Genomic DNA, 18,108 nt, shown 5'->3' on the forward strand with positions numbered 1-18,108 from the left:
TTTCAAGCATACACAACTCTGTACTCTTTCCACATGATATTTGTACATGCAATGAAAACACACTAAAAATACCTTAAGTGTACATTTAATTCTCTATTTTTCATGGGGTTCCACTTTTTGTGCATTCATGGTTGCTGCAAACCAAACATTTAACTATCCCTTGCAAAATGACATAATTGCAATATCTGGCAGAGGCATATCCATCATGTCTTTGCCATACTTGTAATATCTACCATAGGCATATCCATCGTCTCTTTGCCATAATTGCAATATCTGACAGAGGCATATCTATCATGTCCTTGCCATAATTGCAGTATCTGACAAAGCTATATCCATCATGTCTTTGCCATAATTGCAAAATAACTGAGGCATATCCATCATGTCTCTGCTATACGTGCAATATCTAACAGAGGCATAGCCATCATGTCTCTGCTATACGTGCAATATCTAACAGAAGCATAGCCATCATGTCCTTGCCATAATCGCAAAAAATTAGAGACATATCCATCATATCTTTGCTATAATTATGGTATCTGACAGAGCTATATCCATCATATCTTTGCCATAATTGCAGTATCTGACATGGGCATATCCATATCTTTGCCATAATTGCAGTATCTGACATGGGCATAACCATATCTTTGTCATAATTGCAGTATCTGACAGGCATATCCATATCTTTGCCATAATTGCAGTATCTGACAGAGGCATATCCATATCTTTGCCATAATTGCAATTTCTAACAGAGACATATTCATCATATCTTTGCCATAACTGCAATATCAGATAGACATATCTATCAGTTTTATTGTTTTTAAAAGAATGCAAAACTGATGAACACAAAAGTGAATTCATAGTACAAAAGATAAATGTCTGATGGTTGTGGCACCATAATAAATGTAAGGTCATCACTTTTACAGCTGCACATTGGTTGAGTTGCTGAGGGGACATTTTATTTACCTCTGTCACCCTACAGTCATCAAGATATGGGAATTTGTTCAATTTAGGGGAACAGTGTCATTTTGGGGTAGGAAGATGTTTTCAGGGTTTACTAAGGTGCAACACTGCTTTTGCACAAACCATGGGTTCTGTAGCTGTGAGTTGATGTTGGTCCAGTTTCAAGTTGTCTATTTCATACTGATATGGATGTGGATAGCTGAAACAAAAACAAACCCATAGTTTACTAATACTGAATTAAAAAAAGGCTGTACATAAAACAGACTGATAACAAAGTTTTAAAGAAAATTTTCACTAGAAAGGATAGTTAACTCTGATACATTTATATCTGGTAACCTTGCTTCTTAATAAATACTGCTACTCAATCACTTAAAAGGTACAAAACAAGAAACTGGCCATGGGCTGCATGTTGATCCTGCCTCTGAGAATTGGTAAAGTGGTACTATAGACATTAAAATGTATCCAGATACCAAGTGACATAATTCTGTGGCCAACTGTACCTGATAACTAAACAAATTAATAAAGTACAAAAACATTTAAAAATGGACGAAAAGCTAGGATGTGGATGGACTTGCACACAGGTGGATTGATGGATGGACATCAAAAGCGATCACTGTGTTAAACATCCAACAATCGCCTTGAACACCATGTATGGAAATTTTAGTTTTCTTCCATTAACATATATAGGTTGGCAGCTGCATGTTAATTTCATCACATGGGTTACTAATTTTCATATCTTAGCATTACTGTTCATTTCTTGCTCCAAATGCGATTTCTAACAATAATCCAAAAAAGATACATTCAAATATGGCAGAAAATGTACACATACTTTTATCTGTAAAACATATGTCTGATAGAAAATGTACAGTTTACTTATTTGTAAAATCTGTTTTCTGTAAAAAAAAATATACTGAAAAAACTACCAAGCAAAAAGTCATAACTGTTTGTTGTTGGATCTTAAAATGGATTTTCCAAACTCATCATTTTGTGTGTGTTTGTGGAGGGGAGGGGGTCATTATTTATGCATCAGTTTTGCACTTGCTAAAAACCAATAATTTAAAATAAAATTAGGATCCCATTCAAAATCTAAGAATTCAAATACTAACTAAAATGTTAATTTTATAAAATCGATTCTGATGGAAACTAGAACTATTAGCAATGGCTGCAATGCAAAGGGACCTGCTGTCTATAAGCTACACAGGGGATTAGAAATAAGAACTTGTGTTGTGAAAACACAATGAGAAGATGGGCATTCAGGAGCGATAACTTCTCTAAATGATGATGTGGAATTCAACTCCTGCAAGGTCTCATCCATACAAGCAACATGCCATCTTAAGATAAAGATATAAGCTAATTAACAAGGACAATAACTCTGTCTGGATTTGAGTGTATGAGACACAAGTCTATAAAACATTCACGTCAAACTGCATTAGAATATGCTGAATGGTTTTGCTGATTATAAATAATATCCCATTTGAATATAAAAAGTTGATTGATAAGGGCCATAACTCTGTCCACTACTGTGCAGACAAGACAAACTTTATATTATGCATTTTAGGTCTAGGGACATAATATACACTTCTTTGGCTAATAAACAATGTTTTTACCTTATTCAGTTAGATATGTTGAATGTTCTTGAGCTATTCTGACTTCAAGCAACATCTGGTTTCCATCTGAAGACAAGATTATTCCAAACAAGGATCATAACTCTCTCTACATGTCAATTGATGAGACTAAACCCAGGCAAGACCTTTCAGACAACGTTCATTTTAAATTTTATCAGAACATGTGGAATGATTCTTGAGTTACCACCAGTTACAAGCAAAATCCACTGCAAAGACACGAGGTTAACTGTCAAGGGACATAACTCTATCCAAAATGGCAAGGACAAGACAAAACCCATGAAAGCCACAACTGGGTCTGTGATTCAATGTTCATGCTGGTTATAAGCATCATCCCACATAAATATGTGAAAGCAATTTGTAAGGGCCATAATGTGATCTAAACAATGAGTTGATGAGAAAAACCCATACAAGGCAGATCTCAGTTCATGAGTCAACCAAACTGCATCAAAAATATGTTGAATGGTTCCTGAATTAAGCTGGTTACATGGATCTGCAGTAGGGAAGATATAAAAGTCACAGAAAAGAGTCTGAACTCAAAACTGGACTTACAAATACAAAACTTTCAAAATGTATATCTATGTCTACCTACCAAATGGCATCATTTATATGTAAAGGCTGCTGGGCTTTGTTGATTACAGGAATAGACTGACACATAATGACAGACAGAAGAAGTGTTGATTACAGGAATAGACTGACACATAATGACAGACAGAAGAAGTGTTGATTACAGGAATAGACTGACACATAATGACAGACAGAAGAAGTGTTTACTATGGAGATTCTACATCTCATGGCAGGACCAAAAGAATTATTTCATGGTAATTAATCAATGAATAAACATATCAAACAGCTTTATACTATGAACAGTCTATTTAGGCAGATCACTTCTGCACCATTATGACTACAAAATTCAGCGTTTCTGCTTCTTTTATTAAAAAAGTGGTGAGAAAAAAACCTTACATAAAGTCAGCCTTACTAATGTCATCAGGGCCCACATTCTCTGGCAATCTCAAGCTCTCTGAAATGACAACAATAAAGAACCCAGGATTACCGCATTCTCACAACTAAACTGAGTGAACCCATCAGAAGTCTTTCAAAGATTTGTTTTCATATAATTAGGCCAAAATATTAACTTACTAATCATAAACAAGTTCTACAGTAGTAAATCTTGATTTTTTAATCTCAAGCTACATGATATTTTAAGAAATTCATTTAATAATTATAATACAATATGCCACTTGCTACAAGAAGCTTAAAGCCTATGATAATATTCAAGACATTTAATATGTTCACAACTTTATAACACTTGTGCTAAATTCATCAGTACCACCTTTTTAAAAATCAAAGTACTGAGGATACTTGGAAGGCAATAATATATTAAACAAGATTAAAGGGATGAAAATAACTTGCAAGGTACTCATAATTGTGTTCCTTTGTATGACCATCGGCAAATAACCAGTATCTCCATAAATATGTGTAAAAGTCTTACCCATTTATTTCAACATTATCACATCCAAAATTTTATTGACGAAATAAATGGATGCTGAGATAAGTGTTGGGATGAGGGGAATGAAAAGATCAAATTTCACTTTGACCTATATACAAGTGAGATTCATCTGTCACCTGTGACATGTATGTTCTCAGTAAGTGGGATTTACGCTTTGAGAAAAGAAACAATAGAAATTTTGATTAAGTTAAGACAAAACTAGTGTGTGAAATACACTTGTATACTGACATCATGCATTTGTTGTCTTTGAGCAATAAGCCCCATAATGTACCAACTACAAGTATATGAAAATCCATAAACTGGAGTTCAGGTCACATGTTAAAAAAATTCATGTATCAGTCACATTGTTAGAAAATAAGTACAAAAAAATGATAGTCCTTGTTTGATCTATAGCACACTCCTAACCAACATATAACTAAACAATTCACAAAAATATTCCTTGTTGTCAGTAGCATATGGCTATAAAGTTATTATTTACATACTAATTAGATTGGGCTTTGGTTGATTTTTATCTGAGTGAGGCAACAGACATAGACATATTACAGAGGTTACCATGGTGATGATGCTATTCATATGGAAACAAAAAAAGAGCAACAAGTTTTGAATTCTTTTGAAATGGCAGTAATAATGTTCATGACAGATGACTGCAAAATATCTGATGACATTTTCAACAAAAAAAAGACTTAACTAAGCACAAGTAGAACTTGTAAAACATGCAAGAATTCCAGAATATGCATACATAGTAATACATACAATTATGACTTCCTTTGATGAAGGGTGCATTATTTTTACTGAAGATTTTAGCCAGCTTGCTTTCATGACGAGCGCAGGCAATAATGAAGTTGCCAAAAAAGACCAACAAGGCAGTAACATCACATAATTGTAGAATGAAGTATGGGTTGGCACTGGCAGCTTGCCAACATAAACAATCAGAAAACAAAGGATTTGTTCATGTTGAGACCTAGGGCTTCTGTTGACATATACATTTTTTATCTCGATGTTGACATAAGCATGACAAATCTGACAGTAACAAAAGACCATAGGCGGTTTGTCAACATAAGCAATGTTGATACAAATAAGTAGGACTATAATTTGAATTACAAAATTAAGTCTTTTCTAGTCCTTAGCTCTTAACTGAAAACTGACAAAAACAAATTCATAAATATTTTCAGCAAAATATTAAAAAAACTAACTGATAAGCATTTTCTACTGAAATGTTTCTGTATTGTTTGAAAAAAAAGATACACAGGCTATCAAACTAAGTCAAGGGAGGTAACCACTTTGTTATTTCCTCTCGGGTTTATAATTAAAATCCACTCAACACATACTGACTTTCAAGGTCAAAAGGTGATAAAAGCTAAATTTAGAAAGTGCTCTATTATAAGAAACATAAACTATTCTTAGTAACTGAAAGTATATAGCATGCCACAGACTTGGAGGGATGAAATCCTTCCATGCTAAAAGGAAAAAGACTATGTGGATTGATAGTAGATTGCAAAGGTAGTATGTTCATATCAATTGTATGAAACTTGTACAAGGTGAAATTTATCGAAGCAGTAATATAAGCCAATGAACAAGAATACTGCAGCAAGCAGATCATCCCACATTGTCCCTACATCAAAATCAGTTAAATATTTATGAAAATGTGTTTCCATCGCAAAAAGCTCAGCTCCCATGGATGGATTAAAATCTTAAACCCATTGAAAACATCTAAAGACTTTTTTCATTAATAGCAGGAAGGTTTAAGATTATGTCTTCTGGGATTGGAGTTGTAGAACATTACACATAGACTTGCCCACACAAGGTTACACAATCCCTGCTTTTTCTTAGACACGAGTCCTTCAAAGGGACTGATGCTCTACTGGCCAAATAGAATTTCAAGGAATCCAAGAGTGTTGAAACTATCTCTGACATTTTTAAGCAATAACATGATTTTCAAGATGTTCACCATGGAAACAATACTGGATAAAAGATATGCACTATTTTCGTTCAAGTCCAACCTGACATTACAAGGAATCTTTTGGTGAAAACCCCATTGTGATAGGGCCATCCATTCAGGACAAAAATCAATTAGATTATCTAGATGACTATTATGGTGGAAATACTGGATAAAAGATCAGCACCCTTTTCATTAAAAACCAACTAGAGACCACAAGAAATCTTTATGGGAAAACTACATAAACATCCATTCAGGAGTAGCGATAAAAAGTTTTCAAAATGGCTGTCATTTTTTATATAATGGATGTAATTTACATTTAACCAAATCAACACTATAATAAGCCTCCTAGTGAAAACCCCATGTTGCTGTAAATTTCCATTAAGGAGGAGTAGAAATAAGATTTTGAAGTTGGTAGCCATACTGGATGTCAAATTGGTACCATTTGCATTTAGTAACAACTAGACAAAACAAAAAGTCTATTAGTGAAAACCTCTTGTCAATATGACTTACCATTCAGGAGAAGTAGCAGTAAAAATTTTCAAGCTGGTTTATGTGGCAGCCATATTAGATGCAAGATCAGCACCATTTTAATTTTCATTTAGGATCAACCAAAAGTCATAAGAAGTATTTAAGTAAAAAACACATTTTGATATAACCATCTGTCCCAGTAGAGTAACAATAAGATTTTCAAGACGGCTGCAATGATTGTCTGAGCAGACCATTTTCATTTTGGATCAACTTCATCCTGCGATGAATATGTGTGTGAACTTTTATGGCAATCCTGCAAGCACCATAAAAGGATGAACAATAACAAACTTGTGCTGACAGATGACAGGTAACATGCCATTCCATAGATTCAGCTAGTCGATAAAGGATGGGGATAATAGAAATGAACATACCTACAAATTAGTATGTATTCCTTTATACAAAACACTATTCTCACCTTGCAAAGGCTGTAATGCATGTGGCTTGTACTTGATAATGGGTACAAATGGTTGGTTACTGTTGTTTACTTTATCTTTGAATTTCAGCTGTGGTCGTTGCGTATACCTGGCTGCCAGAAGACGGTAACTGGAACTACTAGTCCCCTGACTTCCTGGACTCTGAAACACCAGGTTAAATTTACAATCGAATCTTAGCGTTAACGAAATTTACAACAATTCCTCACAACTTAAATTCAGTTCTCTTTATGATATTAGTGTTGTCACTGAATGGACTTCAAAATGAAATAAAACACCAGTCCTAAATTTCATCACATTCTTTCCGAGTATAAAATTCACTTTTACTCAAAATCCAGCTTTTAAATATCAAAGTCCCATGTAAGCAAAATCAGTAGAAGTTAAAATTTCATGCAAGTATAAAATTTTATGATACTTAAAGTTTCTCATTCTTGACGGTTTTATGAACTTCTCTGACACAGACTAGACAGTTTTATGAATTTCTCTTTCATCGTCTTTACAGTTTTATGAATTTCTCTGTCACAGACTAGACAGTTTTATGAATTTCTCTTTCATCGTCCTTACAGTTTTATGAATTTCTCTGTCACAGTCTAGACAGTTTTATGAATTTCTCTGTCACAGACTAGACAGTTTTATGAATTTCTCTTTTATCATCCTTACAGTTTTATGAATTTCTCTGTCACAGTCAGGACAATTTTAGGAAATGACGACTATGAGTAGGTGTTGCTTCCATACAGTAAACTGAGGTAACAAAGATGTATACAAATATATCTGACAGGTTTTGATACATCAATAAATGTGTGTCACATTGTCTACTTGCAAAACTTTGTATATTAAATAATCACTGCTTTGTGCACAATAAAACAAGATTCCTTTTGTTTATAAAGCAGACTTTTGTTTCATTTTTTTTTTAAAACGTCACACTCTGTTAAACTGAATTTGGTAAAACTGTTTTATTAGTGAAATAATAATGCTGTGTTTTCAATGCAAGCAAGTGAAACTTCTGCTCATCCTTGAGCACATCTTGAGTGTCAATTCATGAATTTTAAATACACTACAAACTTTGAACTCACTCCTCCATAACAATCCATATCTATCAAACAAAGCATGGAATTCACCAGGTACTCCTTTTGCTTGATTGGCTCGCTATCTTATCAAAATCTGTGAATGACCTGGATAATTTAAGGTAATTTAATTGTTACTTACATAATCATATTTATAACAGTGTTCGACTGGTCATTTGAAATGAGTTGACCTGTCGCATAACTGTGACCATTAGCTCTTACACATGTAGGATTTCCATGCCTTTTAATTTCTATTTTATTCCCTTTATTTGATTTGAATCAAAAGAGTAATTAATGTGATAATACAAAGCAGGTTTGTTTTTAACTGGAGTGTAACAATGCAACAAATACATCTGCAAACTGGATATCAAAACAATCAGCTGTTAATTAGGTTCTCACAGAAACACCTGTGGACCCAGCTGTGATGGCAGGTTGACATTCTTCATGTCTGAATACAAGAAGACATAATGTCTTTATGATGATCACATCTAAACCGAATTAAAATATGTCTAAAACACAACTTTCATTGCTATTTATTTCTTAAAGTGTTGCCACAGGTATGCATTAGTCACAATATCACTAAGCAAAATTTTATCAATGATTGTTATTTACAGTGTACTGAGAATTTAATATTTTTAAAAAGAAAATGTAACAAAATATGGGACTTCATAATATAAGTTGAGAATTTCATGATGTTGTTTCAAACTTCCGAACACTAGCCAACGTTATCGATTATAAATTGAGCAATATATCAGGGTCTCCTTATTCAATTTGTATCACAATTTTCTTCATGTTCAACAAATAAGGGTTTTGGCATTGTATACTTTAAAAAATGGGATCCACACCTGCCCCAGCACTATAAGCAGATTCACGAGTTATCCGGGCACAAGTTATCAAGGGAGAGCAGTGTATGGTAGGTATCCATCTCTAGATTTAGGGACCAATGACTATACACAAAAACATTAATATTATTTAAAAATTTAACCAATATCTTCAAATGACCTCAACTTTCCATCAAAGTAAGGGTTGGGATGCAAAGACTTGAAAAGGCCATGCCTAATTATCCTACTAATACTCTGTAAGGGTTTGAAACATGTGGCCATTCAAAAGAACAAAAAAAATTAACAATTTTCAAATGAGTCTAACAATGTCTGGAAGAAAACAGGGAGAGGGAGGGGGTGTGGAGCTGAAAGTCTAATGCATATTGATTATATGGTTCATGTATAATAGCAATTTCTCAAAGTGTCTGGGTCTTGTGACAAGAAAAAGAAATTTAAACCAAAACCTTAAACATGCCATCATCACTGCCATCACAATGAGTGACTCCAATGCCTCGCTAAAGCAAGATAAAAAGTTATTGATATAACTTAAAGTTAGGTTACTTAATGGATCAAAAAAGACTAACGATTATAAGTCAATCTTTGTCCATCTTAGAGTATGTTACAAAACAGCTGCAAAGTCAGAATTTCCATTCACTAGGATTTCGTTAGCTTCCTGAAATTTCACAAACCTGAAATACAACTGACCGCAAAACAATGATATACAAATTGTCATTCAGTCCAAGGAAAACAATTTTTTTACAAAGACTTATGTAGTATGCAGTGAGGGTTAATTTATTACTTTCTTGTTCCAGCTTGCTGTAGCAGATTGTTTTGGTGTTGCAGTGGCAATAACCAAGGGGTTCTCTTTCTTCTTCAAACCAGAAACCTCATCCAGCCAGTTACCCTGAAAGACCAGTGAATCAAAATTTGCTAATTCTCCCTGGGAGAAAAGGTCTCCATTCAACATCCCTTAATAAAGTCCACTATTGTAAAATCATTGCTTAGGGTTGTTCCATTAAAACATACAAGGGACCAAGGAAGGCACTTTTAATGTGTGGTACTCACCAATAGATGCAATTTATAATTTTCTTATCATCTGCATAAGAACTCTGTGAAGTCAAAGAACCTGACATATACTTTTTTTTAAAACTGCTTTCCCTGGATACTATGTATGTTTAAATGGAACAACCCTTACTGCAAAGTTCGAAAATATCACATTACATTTATATCTATTGTAACACTATGAACTCTGATAATGATTGTGATTTATGAGTTTCTGGGTTTAATGCTATTTTTTAGCACATGACAGGCCATATATGACCAGCCATTGTTACTGGTAGAGGAAAAGAACCAAGGAAGATCCCCAGGGATAACCACCAACCCACAGGAAGCTACTGGCAAGCATTCTCAAATACCCACAATAGTCAAGCCATGACTCAAACTAATGCAGGCAGAAGCAAGATGTCACTGATAAGTAAAGGTGAGTGGACCAAACTTCCACTTGGGGTCCCCAGTAGAGACTGGATGTAAAATGACACAAATAGAACTTCTCTTATTAAATAAATAAAAGAAAGGAAAATTTCTCAAACAATTTTAATATTCAAAAATACAGTTCCATGAAAAAGAAGAGACCCAAGTGGGCTGATGTTGCTCACGTGCCTATTGGACATATTTTGGCTTTTGAATTCAATTCAAATGCATATCAAAACTGTAGTGAGAAATGGAAAGCTTGCTGCTTATTACCTATTAAAGCTGGTGTAACTTATCTTTCTTGGCATAAAAAATGACACATCATTCAATATGTAAAGAAATTCTGATGTTAGAATACATTTACAAAAAAACAATGAAAGTTTGATTTGGTTAAAAACACTTTTGGTTGTTTTGCCTAGAGAATATACTGTGTGTTACTTAAAAATATATATATGTTTTCACAGACGTCATGATTGAGTACACAAATACCCACAATGCAACTTGTGCGCACCTTCTCCCACCATCTTGAGCCCCTAACAAACCTTTGTCAACATTAGTCATCATGTATATTCAAGATAATAATCTATTTAACTGTCGATAACAGCATTCGCTTCATCGAAACAATACATAGATTATACTTAAAATTAAATGCCCTATAGCATGAAAATAAAAATAAAGCTGGAAGTTCCCTTGCTTATATCGAAAGACAGAATAGTGAGGTTCAACTGAGATGGTGCATATTGCTAAGAAATAGAAATGCAATTATTTTTGTTTACAAACAGACAATATTTACATTTTTAAAGTGTTTCGTATCATATCCCTAAGCTTGTCACCTTGAAAGAGTATTTCCGGACAATGATTTTTGAGATACAATATCAGTTATGAATTGAAATTTCATATTATGTGTTTTATGCCAGAACTTTTATATACAAAAATTTTTCATGTCAACAGGTGTTTGTGCCAGAGACAGTTGACAAACCAATTTAATTAGTATGGTCAGATATAGTATTTATGGTGGAGATGATGGAAGTAGGATGATAATGAATGAAAGCGTTAACCATTCAAAGAAGTTTCATCTTCAGTGTGTTCAAATGAAACACGTGCCTAAATGGAACATGACTTTGTGTCAAATGTCAAAAAGAAGTATTCCTGAAATGCTTTTAGAAATATTAAATATTAAATTATATATTAACAATTAGCTTTTTAACTTGAACGATAGCCAAATGATTGATTTCACCCCACAAAAGTTGAAAATCATTACATGTTTCTACTTGTTTGTGTATATATTTTGTGTATGCGTTTGTTTATTGATCGATCTATTTGTTTATGAAAGAATAACAATGATGGTTGAACTTTAAATGTTTTACTTGAAGAAAACAAGTAGAAAAGTCACGCATTTGGTCTTGTGCGGTTGACAGGCACAACCGAATGTGATGTAATTTTATATTATTACACACAAAATGAGACGTGCCTTAGTAATTAGGTGTTCTTATCTTAGGTGCCCGTTTGAGAAGCTAGGGACTCAGAATGGCGGATTTGGAAGTACAAATGTTTTGTGACGTCATGTGAAAACAACGGATATGTACACATATATATATATATGTATGTATGTAGGTATGTATGTATGTATGTATGTATGTATAGAGAGAGAGAGAGAAAGAGTTGTCTTGCCTAGATGATATACTGTGTGTTACTGTAAAAAAATATATATATATTCGCAACTGGTGGGGGTGGGGTTAAAAAAGTAAACTTAGCACAATACATACCACTCTTTCAAGTAACTGATCATTTGAATCAATCAGGATGTCGAGTTTCTCCTCAAAGTCCACACCCTGTTTGGAATGGGCAATGTTCCCCTTGACGTTTTGATGCTTCATCAAACTTTGCATTCTAAAGAATAAGATATCATAATACTAAAATAAGGTCAAACATGATTTTATTGAAACAGCTGGAGTGGATTTTATAAACTAGAAGTTGTTGTTGTTGTGTAGGGTTTAACGCCAATTATAAACTAGAAGTCATTTTATGCCAGTAAATATAAAACAAAGAGGCTCAAGTGTGTCTGATATTTTGCCACTCTGAACATATTAAAACTGCAGTTAAAGTCAGTCATCATCTCTCTCTCTCTCTCACATATATATATATATATATATATATATATATATAGATATATATATATATATATATATATATATATATATATATTAGGGCTGTGCCAAATAGTGGTTTTAACTATACAGCCAAATATGAATAACTATTCAACTGAATATGAATACAAATAGTGAATGAATGTTCCCAAAAAATAATTTAATTTTTTCAGCAGGCATAATGATATTTTTATAAATTATAAAGTAACTAATAATACACTCACATACACCAGTGATGAATGGCTTAGAATCCAAATAACAAAACAAACATTTTACATCTAATATGATTGTTACGGGGTACAAAAGTTGCAAACAATAACATCCAACACAAAGTATATTCCCAGCTAATTTTTAATGTTCACCCAAGCTAGGGCTCAAGATGACTGCACTTTACAGAGAACAATTCTTTAGTTTTACACCAGGGCAATAGTTTATCAAAACAACAGTGATGACAAATGCAGACTCCAACTCCAATGGGTCAGAATCTTTATCAGTATCAGATGTGAACTAGGTAGAATTTGTTTCTAACATTACCATATCTGACCGCTTAAAATCCTTTAAACTAACACTACCATGTACACCACTGTCTCTTGTCTTAATGATAATCAATATTTATACAAATAAATTGGAGGGAAGTGTTAGGCATTAATATGACGGCAACAATGATGCATGAAGACGGCAAGACACACACGAATGGCTAGTTCCAGAATGAACCGCCTGCTTGCCTCCTGCCAAGCCAGCTAGAGCAAGTAAACAAAGCTGATTACAATGAGTCTGCTGTTCATGAACGTTGACTTAATTGTACTATTCATATTCGGCTGCAGCATACTAATAACTGAATAAACTATTCGGCACCAAAGCGAATACAAAGTGTATATTCAGTACAGGCCAAATACATATATATAAAAAAAAAAAAAATATATATATATATATATATACACACACACACTTATATAAATATATATATATATACACACACACATATCATGCATAAATAATTCTAATGTTTGCAAATAATTAAACAGCCTGACAGAACTATAGAACTTTTAAGAAAAAATGGATCTATTAGCACAGGACTGTTACTGCAAACCCTTTTAATATACCTCTGCGTAACAGAGATCCCTAAAGTAATCCATCTCAAACTATTATTTATAGATAAACAGATATGCTTTCGTAATAGGGTAATCTCTCTCAAGTTGTTAATTACAGATCAAACATTTGCCTTGATAATAGGGTAATCCTCACTAATTGTTACTTATAGATCAAACAGATATGCCTTGATAATAGGGTAATCCTGTCTAAATGTTTATCACAGATCAAACAGATATGTCTTGATAATAGGGTAATCTCTCTCTCTCAAATTGTTTATCATAGTTCAAACAAATATATCTTGATAATAGGGATATATCATTCAAATTCTTTATCATAAATCAAACATATTCCTTCATAATAGGGTAATCACTCTGAAACTGTTTATTAGCACCCCACAAAAAAAAAAAGAGTTTTGTACTGCACTGGTTTAAAACTTAGGGTAGGTGGGAGGGTTTTCTTTTTTTTAATTACAACATTATATATTATAATAATTAGGAAATATAATGTACAAGCACTTCAAGTACTGAGCTAAACCAGATCAATTAATTTCAGGAACATTTTTTAACATGTTTTTTTAATTGGGGTGGAGGGGGAAGTACTGGAGTCAGCAACGAAAATTGGAATCATCGGCCAACCAAATGCACATTGTTCTTTTGGCCTTATAAATGAAATAGATATGCCTTGGTATTCCCTCTCAAATTGCTAAATATTAATCAAACAGTTTAAGCTGATGCTAACTTTAGTTATGGTGGTCACAAAAATGACATTTAAATTGGTCAAAATAGTTGGTTGATGGAAAATTAACATGCACATACAAGTGTAGACATCTCCGTCCTTCAATTGCCATAACATCCTGAAAGCCTTGAAAACTAGAGTAGTAGTCAAAGTCATCCCCTTCTGCTGGTAATTCATTGGATGATTTTGTAGCCTGCAGTACAGCCGTCAACAGGTACTAAAATGACATTCCGGTAATATAATAAAACGGTAATATAATAAAATCAAAGGCAAATACACTTTTCAATAATGCTCTGTTTAATGATCAAGTTAAAAATAAATGAACATAACTATTTTTCTGTTAAAAGCAATGGATGGTAAAATACATGTTTAATTGGCACAGTTACCATCTTAAATCGATGCATATTGAATAAGAAATACACCTGTAGTGAAAACGCATAAGACATATATAATAGTTTGCTTTATTTAGAGAACCACAAATTCGTACATATACATGAATACTGTTTATATATACATGCCTAATGTATAGCATGAATAGAGTATCAACACTGTGTACTCACCCGTGAATCTCATCATATACATTAAATCCACAATACAAGAGATTACATAGAAAATATGCACACATACAGATTTAAAATATTCAGTAATTTTGTCACAGGTCATATTGGTCTGAATTCAGTGGAAAAATGTAACACAATCACATAACAAATGATGAAGCACATTTACTTTTAAGTATATCCTAAGTTGGTAAAAGTTAGTTTGCGTTTTAAGCTGCCATTGGTAGCATTCATAAGCATAAACTTTCCTCTGCAAGAAGGAAACTTCAGCAAACTATTTTATCTGGATACATTTTTAAAAAGGAATTGGCCGTTGTTTGGTCTATTCTAATTACTGTTCCTCTCTGCCTAATGAATAAACCAATAAGTAAGATGTGGGATTTTTAATTTCTTTTTACATTTGTGGTGTCAGCGTGATGCTGCCTTCCAAGCATGCATCAGAAATTTAACAAAGGGTCAACAGACAATAGAGATGCAGGTGTTCTGGTCTGACAACAAGGATTATTACAGAAAATGTGAGTATTCTGAAGGTTATAATTTTGAGTAAAAAGAAGAGGAATTTTACTTACCATCCACAAACAAATGTTAGTCTTTGTAAATATATTAATTATAGCGAGTGACCAAAAATGTGATGAAAGATAGTGCCTCATCCGATTGATCTCAGTTATCAGAAATGTCAACAACAAAAAAGTGCATATCTCACTAGAGCACTCATGCTAGATGTCATGATAAGCGGACTATGATATAACAATGCACTGCTTAGATGGTTTGTCAATTTGGACAAAGAATTTGTTTATGTAACAATAGATGTATTTCAGTGCATTTTACATCCAGGTTGCAGCTTCCTTTCATGGGGCCTCTGAATTTCTCCACTCCAAACCAATGGTTGTATATACAAGTTTCAACAGCCAACAATGTTGGCAATAAAAAAAAAATCGCCACATGGTATATTTTGCTGCCAATAAGGAAAAAATCCCAGTTTGCGACATTGGCGAAGCCCTACACGATCCCAGAATAAACTTTTTACATGTTATTTTCGTACTTCTAAGAAGAAAACACTACTTTTTCATGTACGAGAAAAATGCATATAAAATTTCAGGAGCCATGCCACGATCGTCTTGTATTATTCATACGTTATCTCTTCCCCAAAAGGTTTTTTTCATACTTTTAAGAAAGAAACATTTTTTCATGCACAAGAAAAATACTAGTATATGAAATTTTGGGAGCCACACCACAACCATGCTATAGCTGTATCTGTGTTATAACAGCATGCTATGGCGGGGTAACACTATTAAAAGGACCTTTGGTGAAAAGTCCATTTTAATACAGACATCTGTTTGAGAGGAGTAGAAATAACATTAACGTCAGTTTTCATCATTTTTAATTAGGACCATCTAGACACCATAAAAACTTTTCTGGTGAAATTAATTTCCATTTAAGAAGAGTAGTGACAAGATTTTGAAGATGGCTGCCACAGTAGCCATACTTAATATGACATTGGCACCATTTCTACTTTGTACCAACTATACATCATAAGTTTGCTATAATAATGGTAATAAGTTTTAAATTCTGCTATAATAATGGTTCACTCAGGTTTACATAGATGCAGGTATGATACTTTAGAGTTTCTTATAAATGATATTTTAACATTTTGGAATTATTGTATAAATATGCAACTTCAATGTGAAAAGGAACATAAACATGTGGGAATCATTTAGTAATCTCTCCAATTAATCATAATAAACCAGTGGTAATAGCATATTGGTAATTCTATCAAATCAAATGAAATTTTTATGCAATATCCAACATAAACTAAACTTTCTACAGAAAAATACCAGAGAATAGTTTGTTTAAAACTTGGCATTTTAAACATTTATTAACAAAGATGTCCCTTTTATACTACTCTCATGCTTTTGGTCAACATTTTTATCCACGGACCAGTCTACATAAAAAATTGACTCTTATCAAAATGCTTATTAATTACAGTTTCTTGAGGACTATCTAATGATGGTGATCATTACAGCAAGAACTGTTTTGAATTGCTTCAATTTTTTTAAAAAAAGAAGCCTTCATTAACCCTTAATGAGCTATGTTGTTTTGCTGCACAAGATCCCTCAGTGCTGAATTGTTTGAGAAAAAAAGGAAGAAAACTGCACAGTTTTTAAACTGTATGCATTTTAATAAATATACACAATAGATACATAAACCCTATATGAAAAATGATGGTGGATGTATAAACTTTAAGATTAGCATCAAGATACATGCGCAAGTTCAACATATTTGCATGTACAGGTACAAATACAGGTAAAATTACAAGTTTTGACTGTATTTCATCTGTATTTTTGTTTGTTTTTTAATGAAAAAGCTCCACTATATCTAAGAAATGTTACATTCTTTTGTAGTTCAACCATGTACATGTACATGTTATGTCTGTCACAATGTTATATCTAAATTGTGAAAATCACAGGTAAAGAAAAGGTAACAGTTTTGTAAACATGCAATCCATGAATGTCAGAGGTAAATTTAGACCCCCTGAGTCAGTAGTAAATGTTCATGAAAATTTTTCCCTTGTTTATTCTGATATATTTCATGTCAACTTGTGCACTTAAAGAGTCAGACACTGTGTTTATTACCTGTTCAGGTATTATTCTAGCTCATCTGAACTACTACATTCACTCTGTTGGTAATTTCCACGAGTGTGGAATAACCTGAAACAATCAGGTACACAAAGTGCCACTTGGCATGTCTCACATCTGAAAGATGTTTGCTTTCTTTTGAATCCGTCACGATCCTTTCTTCTCTTACTACAAGCAACACAATCACGTGCAGGGTGTGCTTGTTTAGCTCCAGGTGTAGCTGGAATAAATTCAGAGAAATGCCTCCCAATGAGGCGTTCAGGTTGCTCACCAGCAAATTTTCGTCCTCTCCTAGTAGGTTCGGACACATCTCCTGCTTCCAGAACCAATGACTTCACTACTGAGACACGGAAATCATGGTGACTTAGTTTCTTCTGCAAAGGTGAGAGTTTCAGGTACAACTGATAGGCATTTAAAATACATACATTCAGTAGATGAAACAATAGTTTTCTCCACCATTTCTTGGATTTCCTTACTACAGGATTGTACTGGTTAAATTGGTCACTTAAAGTTACTCCTCCCATGTTTTTCACATAATCCACAATACATGTGGGTTTCATCACAGGTGTGTTTGTAGCAAAATTTGTTTTATTGATCAC

At 33.4% G+C, this 18,108-nt stretch overlaps 1 protein-coding gene across 2 annotated transcripts in view; it reads right to left on the minus strand.

The window, feature by feature from the left end:
• The window catches only part of LOC149781978 (exosome complex component 10-like), a 65,104-nt gene that overhangs the window by 44,255 nt on the left and 2,741 nt on the right, over positions 1–18,108 (minus strand). Inside the window, exons 2-7 of one of the 2 annotated variants that reach the window (XM_089936163.1) lie at positions 14,397–14,533; positions 12,109–12,232; positions 9,672–9,776; positions 6,972–7,131; positions 3,543–3,600; positions 1,081–1,156 (exon numbers count right to left, since the gene is read on the minus strand). In XM_089936163.1, the coding sequence (XP_089792289.1) occupies positions 1,081–1,156; positions 3,543–3,600; positions 6,972–7,131; positions 9,672–9,776; positions 12,109–12,232; positions 14,397–14,533 (660 nt within the window). The remainder of the gene's footprint in view (positions 1–1,080; positions 1,157–3,542; positions 3,601–6,971; positions 7,132–9,671; positions 9,777–12,108; positions 12,233–14,396; positions 14,534–18,108) is intronic. The other variant, XM_089936164.1, reaches the window with a different exon arrangement.

The sequence above is a fragment of the Sinohyriopsis cumingii genome, chromosome 15, assembly GCF_028554795.1.
Source record: "Sinohyriopsis cumingii isolate HCF-2022 chromosome 15, ASM2855479v2, whole genome shotgun sequence".
Lineage (NCBI taxonomy): Eukaryota > Metazoa > Mollusca > Bivalvia > Unionida > Unionidae > Sinohyriopsis > Sinohyriopsis cumingii.